Source organism: Passer domesticus, chromosome 6, assembly GCF_036417665.1.
Source record: "Passer domesticus isolate bPasDom1 chromosome 6, bPasDom1.hap1, whole genome shotgun sequence".
In the NCBI taxonomy this organism is placed as follows: domain Eukaryota; kingdom Metazoa; phylum Chordata; class Aves; order Passeriformes; family Passeridae; genus Passer; species Passer domesticus.
Genome location: NC_087479.1, coordinates 52,843,903 through 52,864,665, shown reverse-complemented (window position 1 = coordinate 52,864,665; position 20,763 = coordinate 52,843,903). Strand labels below are relative to the sequence as shown.

General features: G+C 47.8%; 2 protein-coding genes across 4 annotated transcripts in view; one reads left to right on the top strand and one right to left on the bottom strand.

The window, feature by feature from the left end:
* CCDC9B (coiled-coil domain containing 9B) overlaps positions 1 to 20,763 on the bottom strand; it is a 58,042-nt gene that overhangs the window by 36,618 nt on the left and 661 nt on the right. For both annotated transcript variants that reach the window (XM_064425640.1, XM_064425641.1), the window contains exon 2: positions 2,163 to 2,361. The gene's annotated coding sequence lies outside the window, so the exon portion shown is untranslated. The remainder of the gene's footprint in view (positions 1 to 2,162; positions 2,362 to 20,763) is intronic.
* On the top strand, positions 1,060 to 20,703 carry DISP2 (dispatched RND transporter family member 2). Of its 2 annotated transcripts, XR_010365069.1 has the most exons (9): positions 1,060 to 1,363; positions 8,557 to 9,003; positions 11,302 to 11,331; positions 13,148 to 13,271; positions 14,044 to 14,159; positions 14,427 to 14,545; positions 15,462 to 15,559; positions 16,362 to 19,834; positions 19,928 to 20,703. XR_010365069.1 is itself a non-coding variant. In XM_064425621.1 (8 exons), the coding sequence occupies exons 1-8, from the start codon at positions 1,284 to 1,286 to the stop codon at positions 19,779 to 19,781; spliced, it is 4,434 nt and encodes a 1,477-aa protein (XP_064281691.1). In that variant the 5' UTR covers positions 1,060 to 1,283; the 3' UTR covers positions 19,782 to 20,703. The 2 variants fall into 2 exon arrangements, 1 of the variants encoding a protein (XP_064281691.1); XM_064425621.1 differs by having other exon boundaries at positions 16,362 to 20,703.

Genomic DNA, 20,763 nt, shown 5'->3' with positions numbered 1-20,763 from the left:
TGGCTAAGGCTCAGAACAGCAGGTTTTTCCCCTGCGGTCCTGCCCAGAAGAGAGCACCACACTGGGCCAGCGGCGCTGCCCACAGCCTGTCCTCAAAACTCCCTCCTGCTGAGTTCAGAGAGGTGTCAGCCTTCGGTGGGAGAGTCACCCACCCTGGCATTAGGAAAAGCTTTTTGTTCTTTAAACTGCCTCAGGCATTTAAGTCATTAAGGCAGGAAGGGCTTACTCTAAGCAGCTAGAGGATTAGTGGAAGTTATAAGATACTCTCTGCTCTAATACTTTCCCTTTTTGCTTCAGCTGTTCTGTGTGTGAAGCAAAAATGATGCCACCCTCACGAGAAAGAAGGTCACTGCCACTGTGAGGTCCACAGACATGGCTCTGAGGAAGGAGAAGGTCACAGACATCCCCACAGCCATACAAAGAATGATGACAAGGCAGAGAAGGTCGCTGTCATTCCCATGGCCATACACACAACCATGAGAAAGCCCCAAACTCTTCCTACACGAGTCATTGGCATAGTTATTGGTATGAGAGCAGCTACAGAAGGAACAGCCACGTTCCAGCAGCTCTGTGGGAAGCTGTCCCCATGTACAAAGAGACACATGTGGCTACCACCCAGCTCAGAGCAATGTCGTGGTATGGATAGACAAGGACCAAAGGATCCTGCAAGGTGGTGGCCATGCCTCACTTCCTTGTGTTCTCCATGCTTTCAAACCAGTCGTTTCAAACCTACCATCTATTTTAAAAAATCATTTACCTATTTAATGCTTCTAAAAGCCAACAACTGAAAAGGCTGCTCTGCACCTGCCACACAGGGCCAGGAGCACTTCTGGGCGCATTCCCAGTCCGAGCTAAGCAGGAGCACAACTGCGGGGATGAGGGAATTTTGGCCCAAAGGATGCCCGGTGCCCCGTGCTCCTGTTCCTCACCTTCAGCTCAGCCCATCCCCGGCAGCCAGCCTGGTCCCGGGGCTCACAGTTGCCCCCGCAGCTCTGCTGGTGCCAGCGGCTGCGCCCCCGTGCCCCCCCCCGCCCCCCTCCCACCTCCGCCCCGCGCCGGGCCCGCCTCCGCGGCCGCGCAAGCGCCGCGCCGAGCCGGGCAGAGCCCAGCCGGGCAAAGCCGAGCCGAGCCGGGCCAGGTAGAGCGGTGCCGAATCGGGCAGAGCCGCGCCGCACCGAGTCGAGCCGAGCCGGGCAGAGCCGGGACGCGCCGGGGCGCTACCGCCACCATCGCTCCGGAGTGTTCAGCACCGCGGGCACGGACAGCGCCCGCCGCCGCCGGCCATGGAGACCGCGCCCGTCCCGCCGCCCCGGGAGCCGCGGCCCGAGGGGACGCGCCGCGGTCGCGACCCCGCCTCGCCCAGGTAGGAGCTGCGGGATCGGGACAGGGGCGCGGAGCCGGTGCCCCGGCGGGTGGTAACTGCCGCCCTGCCGCCACCCCCGGTTCTGTGTGTGGAAGTGATCGGTGTCACCGGGTTTTCCTGGGACCAGGGCCCCCCCAGTCCCGCTGAGGTGTGTCCCGTCCTCCCAGCCGGGGTGCAGACAGAGCTGCCTGCCCAGCTGCCCACCGGCGATTCGGGCTCTGGCGATGTGCGCTGCCCAGCCGGGGTCCTGGTTGCTCCTGCCCTGGGGCCAAGAACACCATGCACAGCTAGTCGTGCCAGGGGGGCTTCCTGGTTTGGCCTCCCGGCAGGTTTCGATCCTGCAACATGGTGTGCTCTCCCTTCTGCAGCAACGGGAGGGCTATTGTTGGGAAGCTCAGCATGTTTCAGACAGAGCATTATTGCACTCAGCAGTGGGCAAACATGGGTTTCAGTCCAAAGATCTCCTCCATAAACCCCCACATCCCTCATCCCCCTGAGCCATATGCTCCCTTACCTGGTGTCTTAAGCCAGGTTAGCAGCCACAATCATGAGCATTTTCTGGAAACATTATCAAGCCCATAATCATGGGCAAGGAGCCATCCCATATTCACAAATACATTGGCATTTGTTAGACCAAGGCACCAGACCTCAGCTCTTCAGATTCTGCTTGACAGAGCACACCCCGAGGTCAGCAGCACACAAATCCTTTCTGAAAGCCCACGGGTTCCATTTCTGTCTGGTACAGGATATTCACACTGAGGGAGCCCCACCCGCCCGGGAGCACTGACAGGGCACTCACTGCTCATCAGACAGCTCTGATGTCCCCGGCCAGAGGCTGCTGTGCCTGTGGGTCTCAGTCTTCAGCAACTCTCACACAGTCCAGCTCTGATTTAGACCTCATGCATTCAATAGGTGCCAAGCTGTTGCTGGAGCCATTTTCTCTGCTTGTCTGAGTACTCCTTGGCCATTCAGACAGGTCTTGAAATGAACACTGCAGCCTGCAAGAGGTAAGTTAGAGAGAGTTAAACCACCTGACACAGGTGTATTTAGAACTTCACCCTTGCTGCTCAACCAGTCTTAGCTCTGGGATCTCCACCTTCTGCCCTAGTCAAGGCTCTTCATCATCAATGCTCACCTCATCAGCAAAAAAACCACAGATGTCAGAAAACACCACCTTCCTCCTGGCCTCTTTCAGCCTGGGACACCAAGGTGGGGATTTTCTTTTCCTTCCCCTTTCCATTTCACTCTTTTTTTTCCCTTCAAAACAAGGCTTAGCAAACATGATTTTCCCAGTGCAGACAGAGCTGTTGTGGCACTGAAGGCTGGGTGGGAACCTTGAGCCCTCCATGTCTGGCTCTATCCCAGCACAAACACCTGTACCCACAGCAGCAGCAGCAGCTGCCTGGCGTAAAGGTAAGGCTGTTTGCACGAGTCAGTGGAAAGGATTATAAAACTAAACTTTTCCTGGCAGACTATGTGGGAAGCAGAGTTTTGCAGTCTCATTAATTTTTCATGATGATTTAACATACTCAGGAGTCTCACTAACAAAAAATCTGTAGGTCTTCTCAAGGGTACGCAGGATCCTGCTGCTAGACTGAAAAAGCAAAACAAAAGAACTCCGCAGGAACTGTTCAGTGCACAAGGATTTGCCGCAGCCAGAGGAGGAGATGGATTGCTCAGGAGTGCCTGTCTCTCCCTGTCAGGGAGACAGGGAGCTAGATAACGAGGTGACAGTGAAATGCAACGAACCCTTCCCTAATCCCAGGGAAAGGGCATTCTTATCTCCTTAGAAAATACAAGGAAAAAAGCTCTTTTTCTCAAGAGCTCCACTGCAGTTTTGCTGGTGGTATGTTCAAAGAGAAATTTAAATTCCATTATAAAAGCACATTCTTAAAAAGTCATTTACAGCTCTCCAGGAAAAAGCTATTAGTCTAGATGGAAGCTGACCTGTAGCACATGGATTTAATCCAGAAAGAATTCATATTTCTTTTTCATTGGGGAACACTTCTACAGTTGATATGCAAACAAAACTCTGCTAGAGGAAGGAAAAAAGGGAAAAGAGAAACAAACTAGCTTATTTTTTAATGACTGAAAATTTGTGGCACTTAGTGTCTAATTGAGCAAAGGTTCTTGATAAAAAAGGGCTCTGGTTGTAGGCAAGGTACAAACTTCTGCCATTTTTTCCCTTGTTTTTGTTCCCCCTTGAGATTCCTCTGGCAACAGGAGAAGTTGTAGTTTGAGTCAGGCATCAGACAGCTCCATTCACCCGGTAGGTGTTTCCCATCTTTCATATGCAAAGTGCTTCTTTCTTGATCCTCTCTTTAGTATGCAAAGGGGGAAATGATCTATTAGGAAAAAAAAAAAAGCAAAAAAAAGCAGTGCTTACAGAAATGGGTTTGGTGATGAGTGTGGAATTAGGCAAAAAGAGAAAGGAGCCATTCCTGCAAAAGGCTGAATATTTTGGCCCATTACCCTCTCAGAATCTCATGTGCTCTCCTGCTGCTGTGTCTCGGGGGAGGCAGCAAGACCAGGGAGAGCCAAAAACTGGAGTCGCTTGGGAAAAGGAAGGCGACCGTATGCTACTGTTTCCCTGCCTGCAAAGCTTCCTCCACCCCAGCTTGGCTCTGCGTGCTGCAGGACGAAACCATGCTGAGGGGAATGTGCTGGGAGCAAGAAGCCAACATGGCATGTTCCCAGTAAACCACCCTGCTAGGGCCGGGTGAGCAGCTAAAGCCTAAAGCCAGGTCCTGCAGCCATTCTCTGTGGGGCAGAAGGATGCTGGTCTCTGGAAAAGGGAGATAATCCCTGCCAGGGGGTGGACTGACAGCATACAGCCCTTGGCTCCTGCCACAGACACTGTATCCCACCACTGCTCCACATCCCTGCAGACCTGGAATGGCAGAAAACTGTCTCCTTAGAAATCCTGACCCTCTCTTTCCCGTTTCCTTGTGGGAAGAAGCTCCAGTCCTTTTGCTGGGTCCCCCACATACTGTGGGGTGTTTGTGCCCTGGTACTCATCTCAGAGAAGCACTGCTGCACTCAGAATGGCTTGGGCAGGTCCACAAATTGGATTATTATTCTGTCTAGACATCTCAGGGCAAGAGAGAGACAGGGAAGCAAACAGTGAGAGCAACGCAGCTCACTGGTGTGGGTAACAGGAGCAGTTAACCCTAGTCCATCCCTTCCCTTACACCCCTTCTTTTCTCCTTTCCCAGCATCTCTCTGGTTGCATCCAGCTGAGCCTGGAAAAGAAAATGGAGTCTGTCAGCTGGCTCTGTAGGCTTTTCTGCAGCCGAGACACCATTTCTGCCCATTAAATCCCAAAGATATCAAATATCTGACACAGTCAGAGTGCAAATGAATCTTTAAAATAGAGTCAGTGTCAGCGTGGCAAGCAGAGTCCAGTGTGGTGCTCTGCCCTCTTCTCCTCATGCCTGACAGCAAACAGACATCAAAAATCCCCAGAAATATTTTTCTAACATAGCTCAGGGTTCTGAGGGCCCAGAAAAGTAATAGTGACATGGTTTCAGGCAAAGAAGGAGCAGCCTACATGTCTGGTGCAGACCTCAGCAGACCAAAGGTTAAGCTCACCAGCACTGCAGCTAATTGGGAGAGCAGCAAGTGGAGACTCGAACTCTGCTGAGCTGCCAGCAGTGATTATCCAAACCCATCATTATTTGCAAGCTCCAGGTTTCCCTGGAGATTGTGGATAGCCAAGGTCACATCATCATGGAGTTGGAAAGGGATGAGCATAAGGGAACTCATATCCGGAGGGTGATTGACAGAGCTGTAATTGTTTAGTCTGAGAAAGAGATAATGGAGAGAAGTCACAAGTGAATGATCCAAACTTGCCAAAGTTATTCCAGAATCTGAAGTCACTGAGCAGGTCAGGGATTGAGTTAGGAAACGACATGCGGAGGAAGAGCAGAACTTGACAGCATTTCACAGCAAAGATGGTAAACAAGGAGAGTGTGATTTTGTGTGAAATATTAGACTCAACGTTACCAACGTATGTGCAGAAAACCCGGAGGCAATCTGCAATATCCAAGAGTTTGGCACCTGCTTTCCCCACCAGGAGGTTTTGTAGCCGAGGGGTTTGTGGAAGAAGAATTTGTCATTGTATGGTCTCCTGCCTCTCCCTGACCACGTTCAAAGTGTAGTTTGTAAAAGCTCTTTTGTTCTGTCCAGTGTCACATATTCACCCTCAGATGAGGCAGACGGGCTAATTAAGTCATGAAAAGCCTCTGCTCCTAGATTAGTGTGCAGATACAGTAGTTTAAAGGGATAAGAATTTTGCTTTTTCTTTGGAAAAAAAAAATAATTCTGAAACACAGTACAGGTGTAGGAACACCAAAACACAAGATGTCAGTGCAGCAATGTCTTGATGGACTATTATGCACTGTAGGAGAACATCACCTATTTAAAACGTGCACTAGGGAAAACAATGGGATCAAGGTCGAGGAAAAAGAGTAACTTAGAGGCAACAAAAAGGGAGTCAGAAAAGGTCTAGACCTTGTCAAAGCATAACACTACCATGACCTCAGCTCTCTGATGAATTTCCCCACAGTACAAAACTACAAAGCACAAACAAGTCACTGGACACGTGGGAAGTGCGGGATGATTTACACTTAAAGCTTGAGAGTGTGGCTTGAGGGACCCTCCAGGTCAGCTGTCCCAAACAACCTCTGCCCCTGCAGCTCACCAGCACTGTAGGGGACATGGTGGTTTAGCATCCTCCCATCAGGTTGCCACTGTAATTAGTAGAGAAGTGCAATGACTAATTGAAGGTGTAATTTTATGTGTTGGCTGCCACAGACCCTGATCTTTCTCTGGTCTGTCTGCAGTGCTCCTGCCCCGTGCTGCACCTGAATCCCTCCCAGTGCAGGGATGGCTCTGATGGGGCTGTAAGAACCCCAAACAAGATTTCAGATTGCATCTCCTGAGCAGCTTTGCTGGCTCTGCATTTGTAATCTCATATGTGACAAGTATGGAATCTCCTGTTGTGAACTACCTTTACACAGAGCCCTAACACAAATCACATGCTTGAAAGGCCAGGTAATCCTGTCACTAATCCACCTGGGACAGGACAGCAAGGACTTCAAGCCTATTGTTGATGTCATTTGACAAGTTCTGTGGGTGACTAGGATATCACTGTCACAGTTCAGGAGCTTCTGCCTTGCCAGCAGCTCTCCCTCTTGCTGTATTGAACCAGCTCAAGTCTTACCAGTACCTTGATTGCAGCTTAGAGGCAAATGAGCACTGGAACTGCTGGGGACAACCTTATCTCAACCTTATGTCACTGAGGTGAGATAAGGTGTGTGCAGACACCTGTCTGCTGGTTTGCTGGCACCTGCTTCAGCACAGACACAACTTCTTTCCACCTACTTTGCATTTGCACATCAATTATGGTTTCTGAAGTCAGGACCCAGGAATGTGCTGTGTCTGTAACTGCTGCAGCTTTCTTTGGGCTTAGAAACTAAATGTGTCATTGGATGGTGGTAAATCAGGCAAGATTTCTCTGTTACTGGTCCTGGACTGCTACAGTGTGCAAGTGAAGCTACATGTGATGCCTGTGCCATGAGTGTCCACATGGGCACTGATTTAACTGCTACCACAAACATGACTCTGCTGAAATGATTTTAACGAAACAAGCCCATTTTGTACAATCATGAAATCTAGTTTATCAGTGTTGATAAACTCAGCTGGTGTTGGAAAGTACACAGCACAGACTGCCAAGGCCAATATGTCCTGCTTTCTGGAAAAAATAGCAATTTTCAAGCAATACTGAGCTAATAGTATTCTCCAGATTCTTTTGTCTTTAATAAACTCATGCCAGTTAACTTTGGGTGCAATTCCAGAGACATGTAATCACTAAAATTCTGCCTTTTTCCAAGGCTGTGAGAAAAATAAATGAGAGGGACTCTACAAAATATAAAAAACATCCTTTCCCCAACTTTTTACCTTCATTTTTTTCCCATATCACACCAGGTGCCTTAGGCTAAATTTCATCTCACTGCAGTATTGCTCCAACATTCATAATTCTTTGATGACTTGAGACACTTTGTGATTCTGGCTGGCCTGAACTGTTTGTCCTTTTTAATCCTGGATGCCAGGCACTGCAGCAAGACACATAATTCAGCTGTAAGGGACCATGGCACGTGCTTTGAACAAGGACCAGAAACTGCTGGTGTTTGCATCTCTTGGGATAGTAATTCCTAAAGCATTTTTTGGGGTCAGAAAGACCTCAGTCTATTGTCTGTGAAGGGGTTTTTGGTGTCACACATACTAAGCAATCCCTCAAAGTATTATTCAAACTTTCTCCCAGCTAGCAAAACCTCTCAGGCTCCATAAATCAAGAACTATAGGAATGAAATAATGTTTTACATTCCTGGGAGAGAAGAAAGTGTATCCTGCAGACACTCAGTACGTGGGAACTGGAGTCTGCAAATGTTTCGTCTAAGTAAATTCAGCAGCCAGAGGACAGTCAAGTTTCAAAGGATCTGTAGAGATCCCAGTCTATCCCCTTCCTACAAGATAAGACAAATAAAATTTATTGCTGTCATCCATGTATGTCTAAAAAAGTTCCTGAAGAGCCCAGTGGAGCATGCAGGACATCAGAGCCTTTAAGGAATGTGCCAGGCTGGAGGCTGAAGGCCCTGTTAGATGTCACAGCCCTCAGGTTCACTGCTCAGCTGTGTCAGTGCCAGGGATGACTCACTCTCCTGCTGACCCAACATGGAGCAGTGCCAGTCCTCCTGCAGAGCAATCACGCTAATTAATCCTCCCAAGGAGTGCAGATAATTGAGTGGCTTCTTCACATGCAGATTCCTTTGGTTTCTGTTTGTCCAGACCTCTGTAATTTCTCTGGGTCCTGAGTTAGGACGTCCCTGCCACAGTGAAATATTCGGGAGAATTTTTGGGTGGGATATTACCCAATTTTTCAAACTTTTGGAGCAACACACACAAAGGATGGATTACAGGATTTGGGATCCCTGAATGAGTCATAGATGTCTTTATAAAAAGCATAATCCAGTTCAGCCCTTAGGCAGACTCCTGCTACAGGATACAGTGGGCGAGGTTTGACATTTGTGTTATGTGGGAGGTCTGTGAGCATCTCCAGATCTTGGGATGCAACTCCCCAGTGCAGCCTTTCAACCTCTCCAGTTTTACCTTTCTCTTCATTTCTCTCATAGGGAAAAGCATAATGCAGGACCATGTCAGACCTGCCTTGCCATGCCAGAGATTGGGAATGCTGAGCTCAGCTACAGTGGCACTTCCTGGGAAAAAATCTGCCCAGTCCATCACTGCCCCATTCCTGCATCCCCTGGGCTGGGAGAAGACAACCTGCCCTCCTCCAGCCACACGCTTGGGCCAGTCTCCACCCAGTCCAATGGCCAGGTGCCATCAAGCTCACAGGACTCACAGCAGCACCACCCGTATTACCCCTGCAACCAGGAGGAGTCCCGAGGCAGCTACGGCCTGCCCTCGCTCCCTGGGCATGGCGAGGGGCCCGTGCTGTGTTCCCACCTTTCCAGTGGTGATCTTGTGCCAGCTTCCCAGCACGAGGCCTCGGAAGCTCCCTGGAAGCAGTGGTCGCCCGGGCAGCGGCGGCCGGTGCAACATCATGTGGTCACAGTCAGGTAAGAGGCACAGGGAGGGAGGGCGGCTCCAAAGAGCATCTGCCAGACTGGGTGGGGGGAAGTGGGAGGGATGAGCAGGGTCTGAGCTGTGATGGATGAAACATGGGTTTGCTCTTCAGCTCGGGGCAGCAGCTGCTCCAAAACACAGCTCTCTACCTCTGTGTGGGTGTACAGAGAGCTGCCATTCCCATGCCAGGGAGAGGTGGGATTTCCTTCTCAAGGGAGTGGCTGGATAAAGCCAAGGTCACTCAGTCACTCCTAGGTCATGCAGCTGTAAATAGACCCATCTTCCTTTACCTTTGTATTTTCTCTCTTTGCACTCCAAGCCACCCAGCTGCCAGTCCTTTACCTTGGCAGAGTTCTCAGTGGTGGGAACAGAGTTCATTCTTTTCCTGCCCCCACAGAAGCTGCTGCCAGTGCTGTAAGGAGTGGCAGCAGAGGGTAATAAGCGCTGGCTACAGCTGAGCAGTGAGAGATACAAAAGGCGGGAACATTATTTGGCTTTCCAGGTTGGGCAGTAACCAGTGTATGAATTCTTTGTTGTCCATGACAGAATCCATTTGTGTGCAGTGGCTGGGTAACAACAGCCTGAGCTACAACCTCTGCTCCTTCCAGCCAGCACCATCCTTCCTCCTGAATGTGCCTTTTAGGGTCCACTCTTGGCACAAGAGATCATGATCCCTTCACTGCTGTAGCCATAGCCACTGAATCCATATAAAAGATGGCACAGGATTCCTTTCTTGGCTGTGTACAGCACTGCCGTGTTAGGCACAAAAGCCCTTTAGAGTCTCATTTTTCCAGCCATTTACACAGGATTGAATTTGCTTGTGTTTGTGTAGAGGAACTGCAGTCAAAGAAGCCTGGGTCCTTTTTCTGAATTGTTTTCCTGGATCCCTTTTCTGGATCCTTTTTCACTCATATGCGATCAACAAAATTGCCAACCACGTCCTCTGTAACAGGTTATTTAAGTAGGAAGCACAGCTGGATTGTAAATCCCTGGCAGTGTGCAGCACCAGCAGTCAGAAAAGTGATAACATAATAATGCCAGAATGAGGTTTTTAATCCAAGCAAATCTGCTTGAAGAGCTATTGTGAGGGAATTAGCACAGGATGGGCAGTGTACTGCTGGAGAGAGACCTCGCTTTGATAATCTGGGGAGGCTTTTGCTGTGCTCCTCTCTGTCCCAAATCTACAGAGCATTAGTGTGACAAGCAAAACACAGAATCATTTCTTACATGAGCCACCCGGAGTGACTCTGCCATGGGGAGCTCTCCTCCACTGCTTTTCCATTTCTCCCACTCATAACAAGGCTAGGAAGGATGAGCTGCCTCAAGGTCCCCAGTTGGCTGCTGCAAGGAGGGGGGACCATCTGCCCAACACAGATATTGGAGTGCAGCAGGACCTTCTCCCAGTTCAAGCAGGAGTGTAGGAGGGTGAGAGGAGGAGGGAGCACTGACTGAGCACAGCCTGGCACAGCTGCAGAAGGAGGTGGGAGCAGTTATCTGGAAGCTGTGACCAAGCCAAGGCTGTGCCAGACTGGGCCATGTTTCAAGGGGATGTTTCAGTGCAGAAAGAGAGAGCAGAACAAAAGGTCCTGGAGATATCTGACCCAACAAGATGCAGCTTTTCTGACAGGATGCTGGTGGAAGGCTTGTCCTCAGGGATTCATAACAAACTTTGGATCCCCTGGGGAAGGCTTCTTTATTTCCCCTCTTAGAGCCCTTCAAGTAGGAGTGACAAATGCTCCTCTGTGAAGAAAATCCAAATAAAATATTTTTAGCAGCTCCACTGGCTTTCTCCTCTTATAGCCTGAAAAGACAGTCTTTGGAGGGACCCAAGAAATAAATGAGTCACCTTTTTGGTGAGCTGAGCTAAACAGAAAATAAAAACTATCTATAGTTGTTGCTAGCCCAGCTAATGAGATTTGAAAAAGAGGTTTGCTTTTGTCAAGAAACACTTTAGGAAGTGCAGGAAAAGCACTTAAACCAGACAGATTTTAATGGATGAGATCTGCAATGGGATTTCTATAGGACTGCATTGCTAATGTCCAGTACTCTATGGAGGGCTTTCTGAGAGAGACAAAATGAGGAGTGACTTCATGGCTTCCCATCCTGTTTGGTTAAAATGGGAGAGGAAAAGGCTCTATTATTCATTAAAATAATTCACACAGTGGCAAAACTGTGTCAGCACTGGTTCACCTTGGTGCTTACAACACTGCAAGGGTTAACCTGCTCAGGGATCAGCCCAGCACTGGAGGAAAACAATAAATGAACACATCTTTTTTCCTTTCTGTCTGCAGACATGACAAAGCTTTCAGGATGCCAAAAAGGTATGTTTAACAGCAAAAGCTTCCTGTCCTTGTACCCTGTGATCAGTGCTCTCCTGTCCTGCTATTAGGAGAAGCAGAGTGCTGCTGCTGGTGACATCCCAGCAGGCCCAGCTCCAGAGGCGAGGTCAGCGCTCCTGGGGCTTTTCACTCTTTGGAAAAATCTCCATTTGCTTGTGAGCTCAATTTAACCTGCACTAATGAATAGTAACACTGTCTCAGTAGCTGTTCTTGGGCAGGTGCCTGGCTCTGATCCATACAGCTTTATACTTATATATAATAATTCTATATGTGTCTCTGTGTGTGTGTATGTGTATATATATATATATGTGTGTGTGTGTGTGTAAGATTAATCCAGTTTGTCCTGTCAGAGGAGCAATGAGGAAAAGAGCCCATCCATTAAATAAACTCATCTTTTCAAAAGACAGAAAATTTTAAATACATTTATTAAAATTAAAATAATTTGATTGCTTTGTACTCTGTTTAAATTCAGACTTTTGTAAATTGCTTCTGGATGGTTTGGATAGGCACCTTCTGTCATCAGAGACTGCAGTGATTTTTTTTTGTTCTTTTTTTTCCTGGTAATTTGACATGGAAATATCCAAAATAGCCTCCAGAAATTAGGTACTCTACTGAGTAAAGAGCAGTTTTGTTCATTTCCAGAGTAAAGACTTTGTCTATGAAAACAAACTTGATAAGGCAATTGTAAATTGAAAAAAAAAAGGCAATATTAAAAAAAATCAAAAGTCATGTGAAAAGCTGCTTGAACTGCTTGTGATGACTTCTAATTATGCAATAGCTGTGGTGGAGTCCCAGGCAAAAGGGGAGAAAGAACAGGCAAGGAGAAACATTCCATCTCTAATAAAGTTCATAACTATTTCACTTCCCTTCACAAAGACTTGTCAGCTATTTTTGAACAAAGAATTTCTTATATTTCAGAAGTACATCAGAACACAAAAGAACTAACCTGCCAAACCAGAGCAGGAACCTATTCTGCTATCTTACATCTCAACTGATATTTCTGAGGAAGACAAAAATCTTGACACAGTAAAACTTGCACTGGTAAAAAATGTGGGAGAGTAACTTTCATAGATCATGATATATGGGAGACAGTTTGTCCCAAAGGGAAAACAGAACTTGGACAGAAAATTTTACACAAGCTCCTTAAGAACAAAAGTAACTGGCAATAGTACTTGGGCCAGAGTAAGCTGCTTCCGTGGAAGGGTTTTGATGTCATCAAAATTTTGTGATACATCATTAAAATGGAATGTATTCCAGTGAAGATGTATGGAATTAGAACAGTGTCTAAATACACTAATTTTGACCAGTGGCAGTGGGCTTGCTCGGCTCAGTTACTTTCAGGGACTCATCAGAATTATCCAAAGATTTCTCAGGGTCCTGTTTGGAAATCTGTAGCCTAAACTGTTGCAGCCACCAGCTGACATTGCACAATGTGGGGGAAATTAAGAGGCTCTTTCTAAATGCAATCTTTGAACTTAAATGTTTAAAGCTTCATTTTGCTCGAGGACACAAGAGTCTGGCTTTTATTATTTCTGATTGAAAAAGCTGGAAAATGCAGAGAGGCGAAATGTAATTACCCGAGTTAATTGGAGCTGCCTGCAAATATCCAGTTAGAGGTGTAATATCTTCATTAATAGCTGCACTAGAGCCTCCAAGCTTCACAGTAAATAACTGTGCAAACCAGAGACCCTGATTTTTTCCTTCCTGTTACTCCCAGCTCATTGGCTCAGCAGCAGGTTTTGTGCTCAGAGCAGCAGCACCTCACCAGCTGCACTTTTTCTCCTCCTGTTGACCGCAGTTACTCGCAGCTGATCGCGGAGTGGCCGCTGGCCGTGCTGGCGCTGTGCTCCGTGGCGGCGGCGATCTGCACCGTGGCTGGGCTGCTGGCTGGGAATCTGCCTGACTTTTCAGAACCCCTCATGGTAAGTCCCTACAGCTGAGGGATCAATAGGAACGTAAGGAAAATCCACACCCTACCAGTGATATCATCTCTCCAAGATGAGCAGAATGTGCCTGTCCTGCCCCTGACACACAGGGAGAACACAGCCCATGCTCATCCCTCAGCCGTGCTGTGCACTCCCACCTGTGCCCTCACTCCAGTGCCAACACAAACTGGGATTGCTCCCTTTGCTCCCTTTCCAAGGCTGGAAGGCTGGGATTGCCCACAATGAATAGCTAGGCTCAGCAGATACTGGATAGAGGAGCTGGCTTTGGCTCCTACAGTCTGTGCATGAGGCTTTTGGAGAGCACACCCTGTTCTGAGCACTGTGCACATGGAATGTTTTCCATGAGGAATGCCACATTCCCTAAAATCATCCCTGCCTCTGGCTTATGAAGGAATCTTGAGAAAATAAGAATACACTAGAGTTTGTCCACAAAAAGGAAAATTAGTGCCATTTCTTTAAGGAACTACTACACTTAAAAAGGAGGATAAATTCTTAGGAGATCAGGGAGAGATAATTGTAGCTATTGCTGATGGAAAGGGAAAGGGAAAGGGAAAGGGAAAGGGAAAGGGAAAGGGAAAAGGTTCATATTTTTTCTCTTATCTCTGGGATGCAGTATTTCAGGGAATGTTCAATTTGTGTATCTCTCCAAGATGCAGTAATAGTCTCATACAGTTTCTATGTGTTGGAGGAAGCCTAAGGACAGCTGAGCTGAAGTGGAGCTGTGACAAAGCCCTTTTCCTTGGTGCAGGGTTTCGAGCCACGGGACACTGACATTGGCAGGAAGCTCATTGTGTGGAGGAATATCGAGAGCCATACGGGCTACAAGAAGACCCTTTCCCTTTCTCCCTATGCCAAGAAGAAAAGGTATTTGAGCTTGGTTTGGGGGGTTTGAAGAACATGTTGGTTGTAAAGTCACATATTCAATAGTCCAAAATATCTATGCAAATTCCATACATCCTATGCTTAAAAGCAACCAAAGCATTGGAGGGTTTGAAGTCCTTGTGCCTGTAATGGATTTAGGCTCCCTATTGCTGTGTCTGGCACCAGAGCCGTGTCAGAGAATGTAACTCCCAGCCAGACATTCTCTTGTTAATAATCATAGTCATTAACAATAATCTGCCCTCTTGCTAGCTACGATGACCTTGGCATTGGCAGAGGACAGAAGGCTGCTCAGGGAGAACAAGCAGCGAGGACACGGAGAATGGTGGAAACCATCTATGGAGCAGATGGATTCTTCTGTGGTCCCCCAGGTGACTGAAATCTTGATAAGGCAGTAAATACTGCACACCCAGAACTCAACTGACAGAACTGTCAGAGCTCAGGTCACAGGGAATACTCTGAATTTGCTCTAAGCAAGCAGGGCGTGCAGTTCCACCTGTGAGAGCTCTGACAGTGCCCTCCCAGCACTCCACACCTCAGTGGTCAGAAAAGGCTGGTTCAGAAATTCTGAAGAGTTGTTTCTCCTTCTTAACTCTTTGCCATATTTCTTGTTTTCTCTTTAGAAATATATCTTGAAAGCACACATTAAAGGACCAACATTTTCAGCATTTACCCATATCAAAAATGAATACTCTGAAAAAACAGCGTATGCCCCACTTGCTGTCTGCTCCCTCTCCTTTGTCTGGTCCCTCTCCCTCCCTGTTCCTTCCTTCTTATCTTCTTGAAAAATATACATGGCAGTAAAATCTGGAGAGAAAAACAGAAAACTCCAAAACCCCCCAAATTTGTCCCAAAATGAGCACTAGTAAGTAGAAAGAAGAGAAACAGCATTAAAATATTTTTGTTCTCTTCCCTGCCTTCTATTCACCTCTGAAACAAGTCACACACCAAACCTGCAGGTCCTTGGGGGTTTTTGGCTGAGCTCAAGCTCCTCCCTTGCTCCAGGGATGCAGAAGCAGATGCCAGCAGTCACTAAAGGCAAGCTGACATTTGATTTTGAAAATGCCCTGAAGCTGCTGACCAATTTCAAGGGGCAGGGGTGAGGTCACACAAGGCACATGCTCACTACTGTCTTGTGACCTGCTTCCCTCCAGGCAGCCCGCCAGAGCAGGCCTATGGACAGAGATATATATTTCTTTTTTCTGTGAAGACAGAGTCTACTCCAAACAGCCTGGCTGATTCACCTTCATTACCTAATCCTTTTATGATTTTTCTTCTTTATTTCAGAAAAGAGCTATTCCCAGCTAGTATTTATGTCCACAACTGCTGGGAGCTTATGGAACTTGCAAGCAATTCAGTCCATGTGTCAAATGGAACAAGACAAGGTCAGTGATGGCAGGAAGAACACATGTACAGGCTGTCTCTTTTCTGCCTGCTGCAATCTTTGATGTCTTGCTGACAGGATGCCACACAAAAAACCAGCTACGCAACAGGTTTCAATTGAAGGATTTCAAAACATTTCACCTACTTGGCAATATAGGGATGATCCCACCTGCCAGTTGCAAATTAAACAAGAATAAATGGAGACTGAACAGGAGCTGGTCCAGAAGCCAAAGGTGTCCATCAGAAGCTGCTGAGGATTTTGGGCAGCAGAATGTAATTACAGAAACTGAGCTACCAGCTTGGAGACTGGTGGCAAGTTTTAAAAGTGGGAAGTTTAACTGGATGAGCTGTATTTGCTATAGGAGCCAAAATTTCAAATCTGCAATTATAAAATATAAATAATGGACAGGGTTTAATTTTTGCAAAAGGCTACCAACTTTCCAAAACTTTGGTGTTTGGGATTTGTCCCTGGGAGGATGGCCAGGCACGGGTGGTACACCTTGGATAAAGGGGAAAAAAAGGAGAGGAGAGGAGAGGAGAGGAGAGGAGAGGAGAGGAGAGGAGAGGAGAGGAGAGGAGAGGAGAGGAGAGGAGAGGAGAGGAGAGGAGAGGAGAGGAGAGGAGAGGAGAGGAGAGGAGAGGAGAGGAGAGGAGAGGAGAGGAGAGGAGAGGAGAGGAGAGGAGAGGAGAGGAGAGGAGAGGAGAGGAGAGGAGAGGAGAGGAGAGGAGAGGATTGCTGCAGTGAGTAAGGAACACTGAGCCTGCAAGAGGGGGTCTGACCTGATGCCCCCTCATGTTTTTCAGATACGTTCCCATGTGCATTTTAGAGACCTCTGCCAGCGCACTGAAGCCAACGAATGCTGCCCGAGCTGGTCCCTGGGGAACTACATTGCTGTCCTGTACAACAGGTCTTCGTGTCTGGAGATAACTCAAGGAGACATCTCCCACACCCTGGCCCTGCTCCGTGCCTGTGCTCCAGACTACCACCGAGGTGTCCTCACTCCATCCTGCATAGGCCCTGAAGCTGCCAGACAGAAACACTCTCAGTGTGCCCAAGTCCCAGAAAAATGTACCCGCTTCAATGCCATCTACCAGCTGCTTCACTTCCTGGTTGACAGGGACTTTCTCAGTCCCCAGACAATGGAGTACCAAGTGCCCTCTCTCAAATACAGCCTGCTTTTCCTGCCTACAAGAAAAGGTGCATCTATGATGGGGATCTACTTAGACAACCTTGAAACCTGGGATCTGTTTGATAACTACACATCTATCACTGGAATGGACCTGGGCCTTAAACAGAAACTATTCCAGCACTACCTTTTACTTGATACTAAGTATCCAGTCCTGGCAATATTAGCTATTTTTCTATGTGTTTCTTTTTATTTACGCTCAGTGTTTATTACCTTGATGGTCCTGCTCGCTGTTGTCAGTTCTTTGATGATTTCCTACTTCTTGTACAAGGTGGCCTTCAGATTCACCTATTTCCCCTTTGTAAACCTGACAGCAATCATCATTCTCAGCAGCATTTGTGCCAACCACACTTTTGTCTTCTTCGACCTGTGGAACATCAGCAAGAGCCAGAACCCTTCCGCTGGGCTTGCTCAGTGGGTGAGTCAAACCATGCACCATTTTGCCTATCTCATGCTGGCCTCGTGCTTCACAACTGGTGCTGCCTTCTACGCCAGCTACATCAGCAACATCACAGCCATCCGCTGCTTCGCTGTCTACATGGGCACCTCGGTGCTGGTGAACCTGGTTTTCATGATGACCTGGCTGCCCTCTTCAGCCGTGCTCTACGAGCGCTACATCGCGACAACCTGCATTTACAAGCCAGAAGCCTACTGGAACAACAGCGGCCACAAGAGAGTCGCTCTCTCTGTCCATTACATCCTTCGGGCTCTCCAGAACACGCTGTCTGAAACCTCCAAGCTGCTCTTTGAAAAGCTTCTGCCTTGTGGGGTCATCAAGTTTCGGTACATCTGGATCTGCTGGTTTGCTGCCTTAGCCATAGGAGGTGCCTACATTTCCTGTTCCAACCCCAAACTCAAACTCCCGACTCTGGAGACATCATCTGTCCAAGTGTTCAGGCTGAGCCATCCCTTTGAGAGGTACGATTCCGAGTACTGCCACCAGTTCATGTTTGAGAGGCTGGAGCACGGAGAAGGGCAGCGTATGCCTGTCACCATAGTCTGGGGCATTCTGCCCGTGGATAATGGGGACCATTTCAATCCAAAAAGCAACGGCACCCTGGTGACAGACACCACCTTCACTATCCAAAACCCTGATGCCCAGAAGTGGCTCCTTGAATTCTGCCAAAAAGTGAAGAACAAAACTTTCTATTACCCTGATGCAGAACAGAAATCTACTGTGTGCTTCATGGAGGAGTTCCTCAGGTGGATGAACAGTCGCCAGTGCTCCCAGCGAGACCACAGCTTCAACCTTTGCTGTAACCAGTTCTCCTTCCCTTACAGAAGCGAAGTCTTCCTGCACTGCATCAAAATGATGCTGCTGGAAGAGGGCAGGGAAGGGGCAGAAACATATGATCTGGGCCTCAGGTTTGATGGGGAGGGAAATGTCGCTGCCTTAGTGCTACAGTTTCAAACTGTCTATCACTACACCTTCAACTACAGCAGAGCCAAACAATTCTATGAGGAAATCAGCCTCTGGATAACAGAGGAAATGAAAACTGCCCCTGTGGGGCTTCAGAACGGATGGTTTACCAGTAAACTAGAGCTGTTCAACCTCCAGCACAGTCTCAGCACAGAAACCATGGTAGTCATGGGGCTCTCCATAGCCATTTCCTTTGTGGTGCTGCTGCTCACGACCTGGAATGTTCTCCTTAGTGTTTTCTCTGTTACTGCCATTGCAGGCACCGTCCTGGTAACCACTGGCCTTTTGGTCCTCTTGGAGTGGCAGCTCAATGCAGTGGAGTCTCTCTTCATTTCAGCTGCAGTAGGTCTCTCTGTTGACTTCACTGTCAACTACTGCATCTCCTATCACCTGTGTCCCCATTCCGACCGCCTGAGCCGAGTGGCCTTTTCCCTGAAGCAGATGAGCTGTGCCACAGCCATGGCAGCTTCTGCTCTCTTCTCTGCAGGGGTCATTATGTTGCCTGCCACGGTCCTGGCGTACAGGAAACTGGGGATCTTCATTATGATGATCAATTGTATCAGCTGTGGGTTTGCCAGCCTCTTCTTCCAGTCGCTCTGCTGCTTCTTCGGCCCGGAGAAGAATTGCGGGCAGATCCTTTGGCCTTGTGCCCACACCATGAAAGACTACTCTGATGACTCTGGGCCAAACGGAAACTTTGCCTGTGGGGGCAGCGAGAAGCAAAACCGGTTGCGGAAGGTCCAGGAGTCTAACACTGCAAATGAGCAATACGAGCTCCAACCCTTATCCAGGAAACTCAGTGACAGTTTTGACAACAGCACTTCCACAAGCAAGCTGTCCAACCGGCCCTCTGTGCTCTCTGAAGACATACAAATTGAAGACAACAGATGCCCTCGAGTGGGAATGCACCCCTCCCTAGAAAGAGAGAGACAGAGTCTGCAGGACACTCTTGGAGACCAGCAGGTCAGCCTGTGCCAGTGTCCCGCCTTGCAAACTTCCTCTCCTTACAAGCACAGCACCTCAGAAACAGAAATTCACAGGGAGAGACTCTGTCGAGATTGTCGCTGTCGGAAGTATGGTCTGAAAGCATGGGATGGGTCTGGGCTGGACGACATCCAGCCAGCGGGCATGAAAGAAGAAGGGCAGCTCAATAAATCCCAGTGCTCCAGTGACACTGCCCAGCAGCAGTCAGATTATACCTCAGACCACAGCCCTCTCCCTGCTGCTGACATCTACAAAATTCACAGATGCCTTTGTTCTCTTGGCAGCTCTTTTGATATGCTCAACATCTCCAGCGAGACGTCAATCAGCGATTTTGAGCAAGGCCTGAAGCTCGCTGAATCAGCCAGTTCCTGTCCCGATGCCTTAGAGCTGTCTGACTCCTTCGGTAACGCGGAGCGAGGTTACCTGAACGGGAAGAGAGATACCCTGCGGCTGGACCTGAGGGAGACTGTCTTTGATGTCTCTCCAGCTGCATCACAGCAGAACAGCTCCTCGTGGAAAAATCGCTTTGGATTGGGGAACGAAGGGCCGGTCGTGCTGCCCAACAGCCAGCCAGACATGCCTGATGTTTGGATCAAACGATCCAGTGCACAAAGTTCCGGTTACAACAGCTGAGACCTCACAAAGCTGCTGCTAGGGAAAGGGGAAGCCTGGATATCCTCAGAGCTGTAAATATCAATTTTTTTCCTCCCACCTCTACTAGAGCTGAGACTGAGACTATTTCTTAGTATTTCAGCTGTGCAAAACGTGTGTTTTCACAGGAATCAGCAGATCTGATGCCAGTGAGAGGATGTGAGAGCCATCGTGAGGGACAACAAGCCCTTTGACTTCCAGTGTCTGGTGCCATGTTCACAGCTGTTCAAAGGACTTACCAAGTCAACCTGGTTTGTCATTTCCTACAAGGTGATGAGGTTTTGTTTGCTTGAGATGAATGAGGCAAAGCTCCCCAGGTATTTAACAACAGAGAAAGAGAGCTCATGTTTAAAAAAAAAAAAATCCAAAACTGAATTACTTTAAATCTAAGTATCAAGTGAAGTGTATTGTGAATAAAAAAAAATAAAGTATTTAATTTTCTATTTTATGCAAAGTCCAGATCTACAGACCCCAACAAAGTAGCTCAGATATTATAAAAAGTCCCGTCAAGACTTTTGAGTTGACATAGCCTCTTCTGACCATGGAAGAGGCTGCAGAATCCAGCCCAAATCTATTTCCAGTAACAAATTCTGTTTGTTTTATCTGAATGAATTCTAATACTGCCAAAGATTTTCAGTGTGAATTTCCCCCTTGAGGGATTGAGTCCTTGTCCCCCCACAGACTCAGGTGCTTTGTTGTGTCTTCTTTACAGAGTGTTTCCCACTCAAGGCATTCCCCTCAAACATGTAACTTTTTAAAATTCACTTATCTGGTGAACCTTGAATTTTAGGGTTTCCCCCCCCACCAGAAACAAACAGGAAAACAAACATTTATTTACCCTTATTCGTTGAAAAATAAAACATTCTCTCTACAAGTTGACGTACAATAAATGCTTATAAAAACCTTTCCTAAAATCTGTGTGATGCTTCATTGTTACACTATGGTTATTCATCTTTTAAGTGCC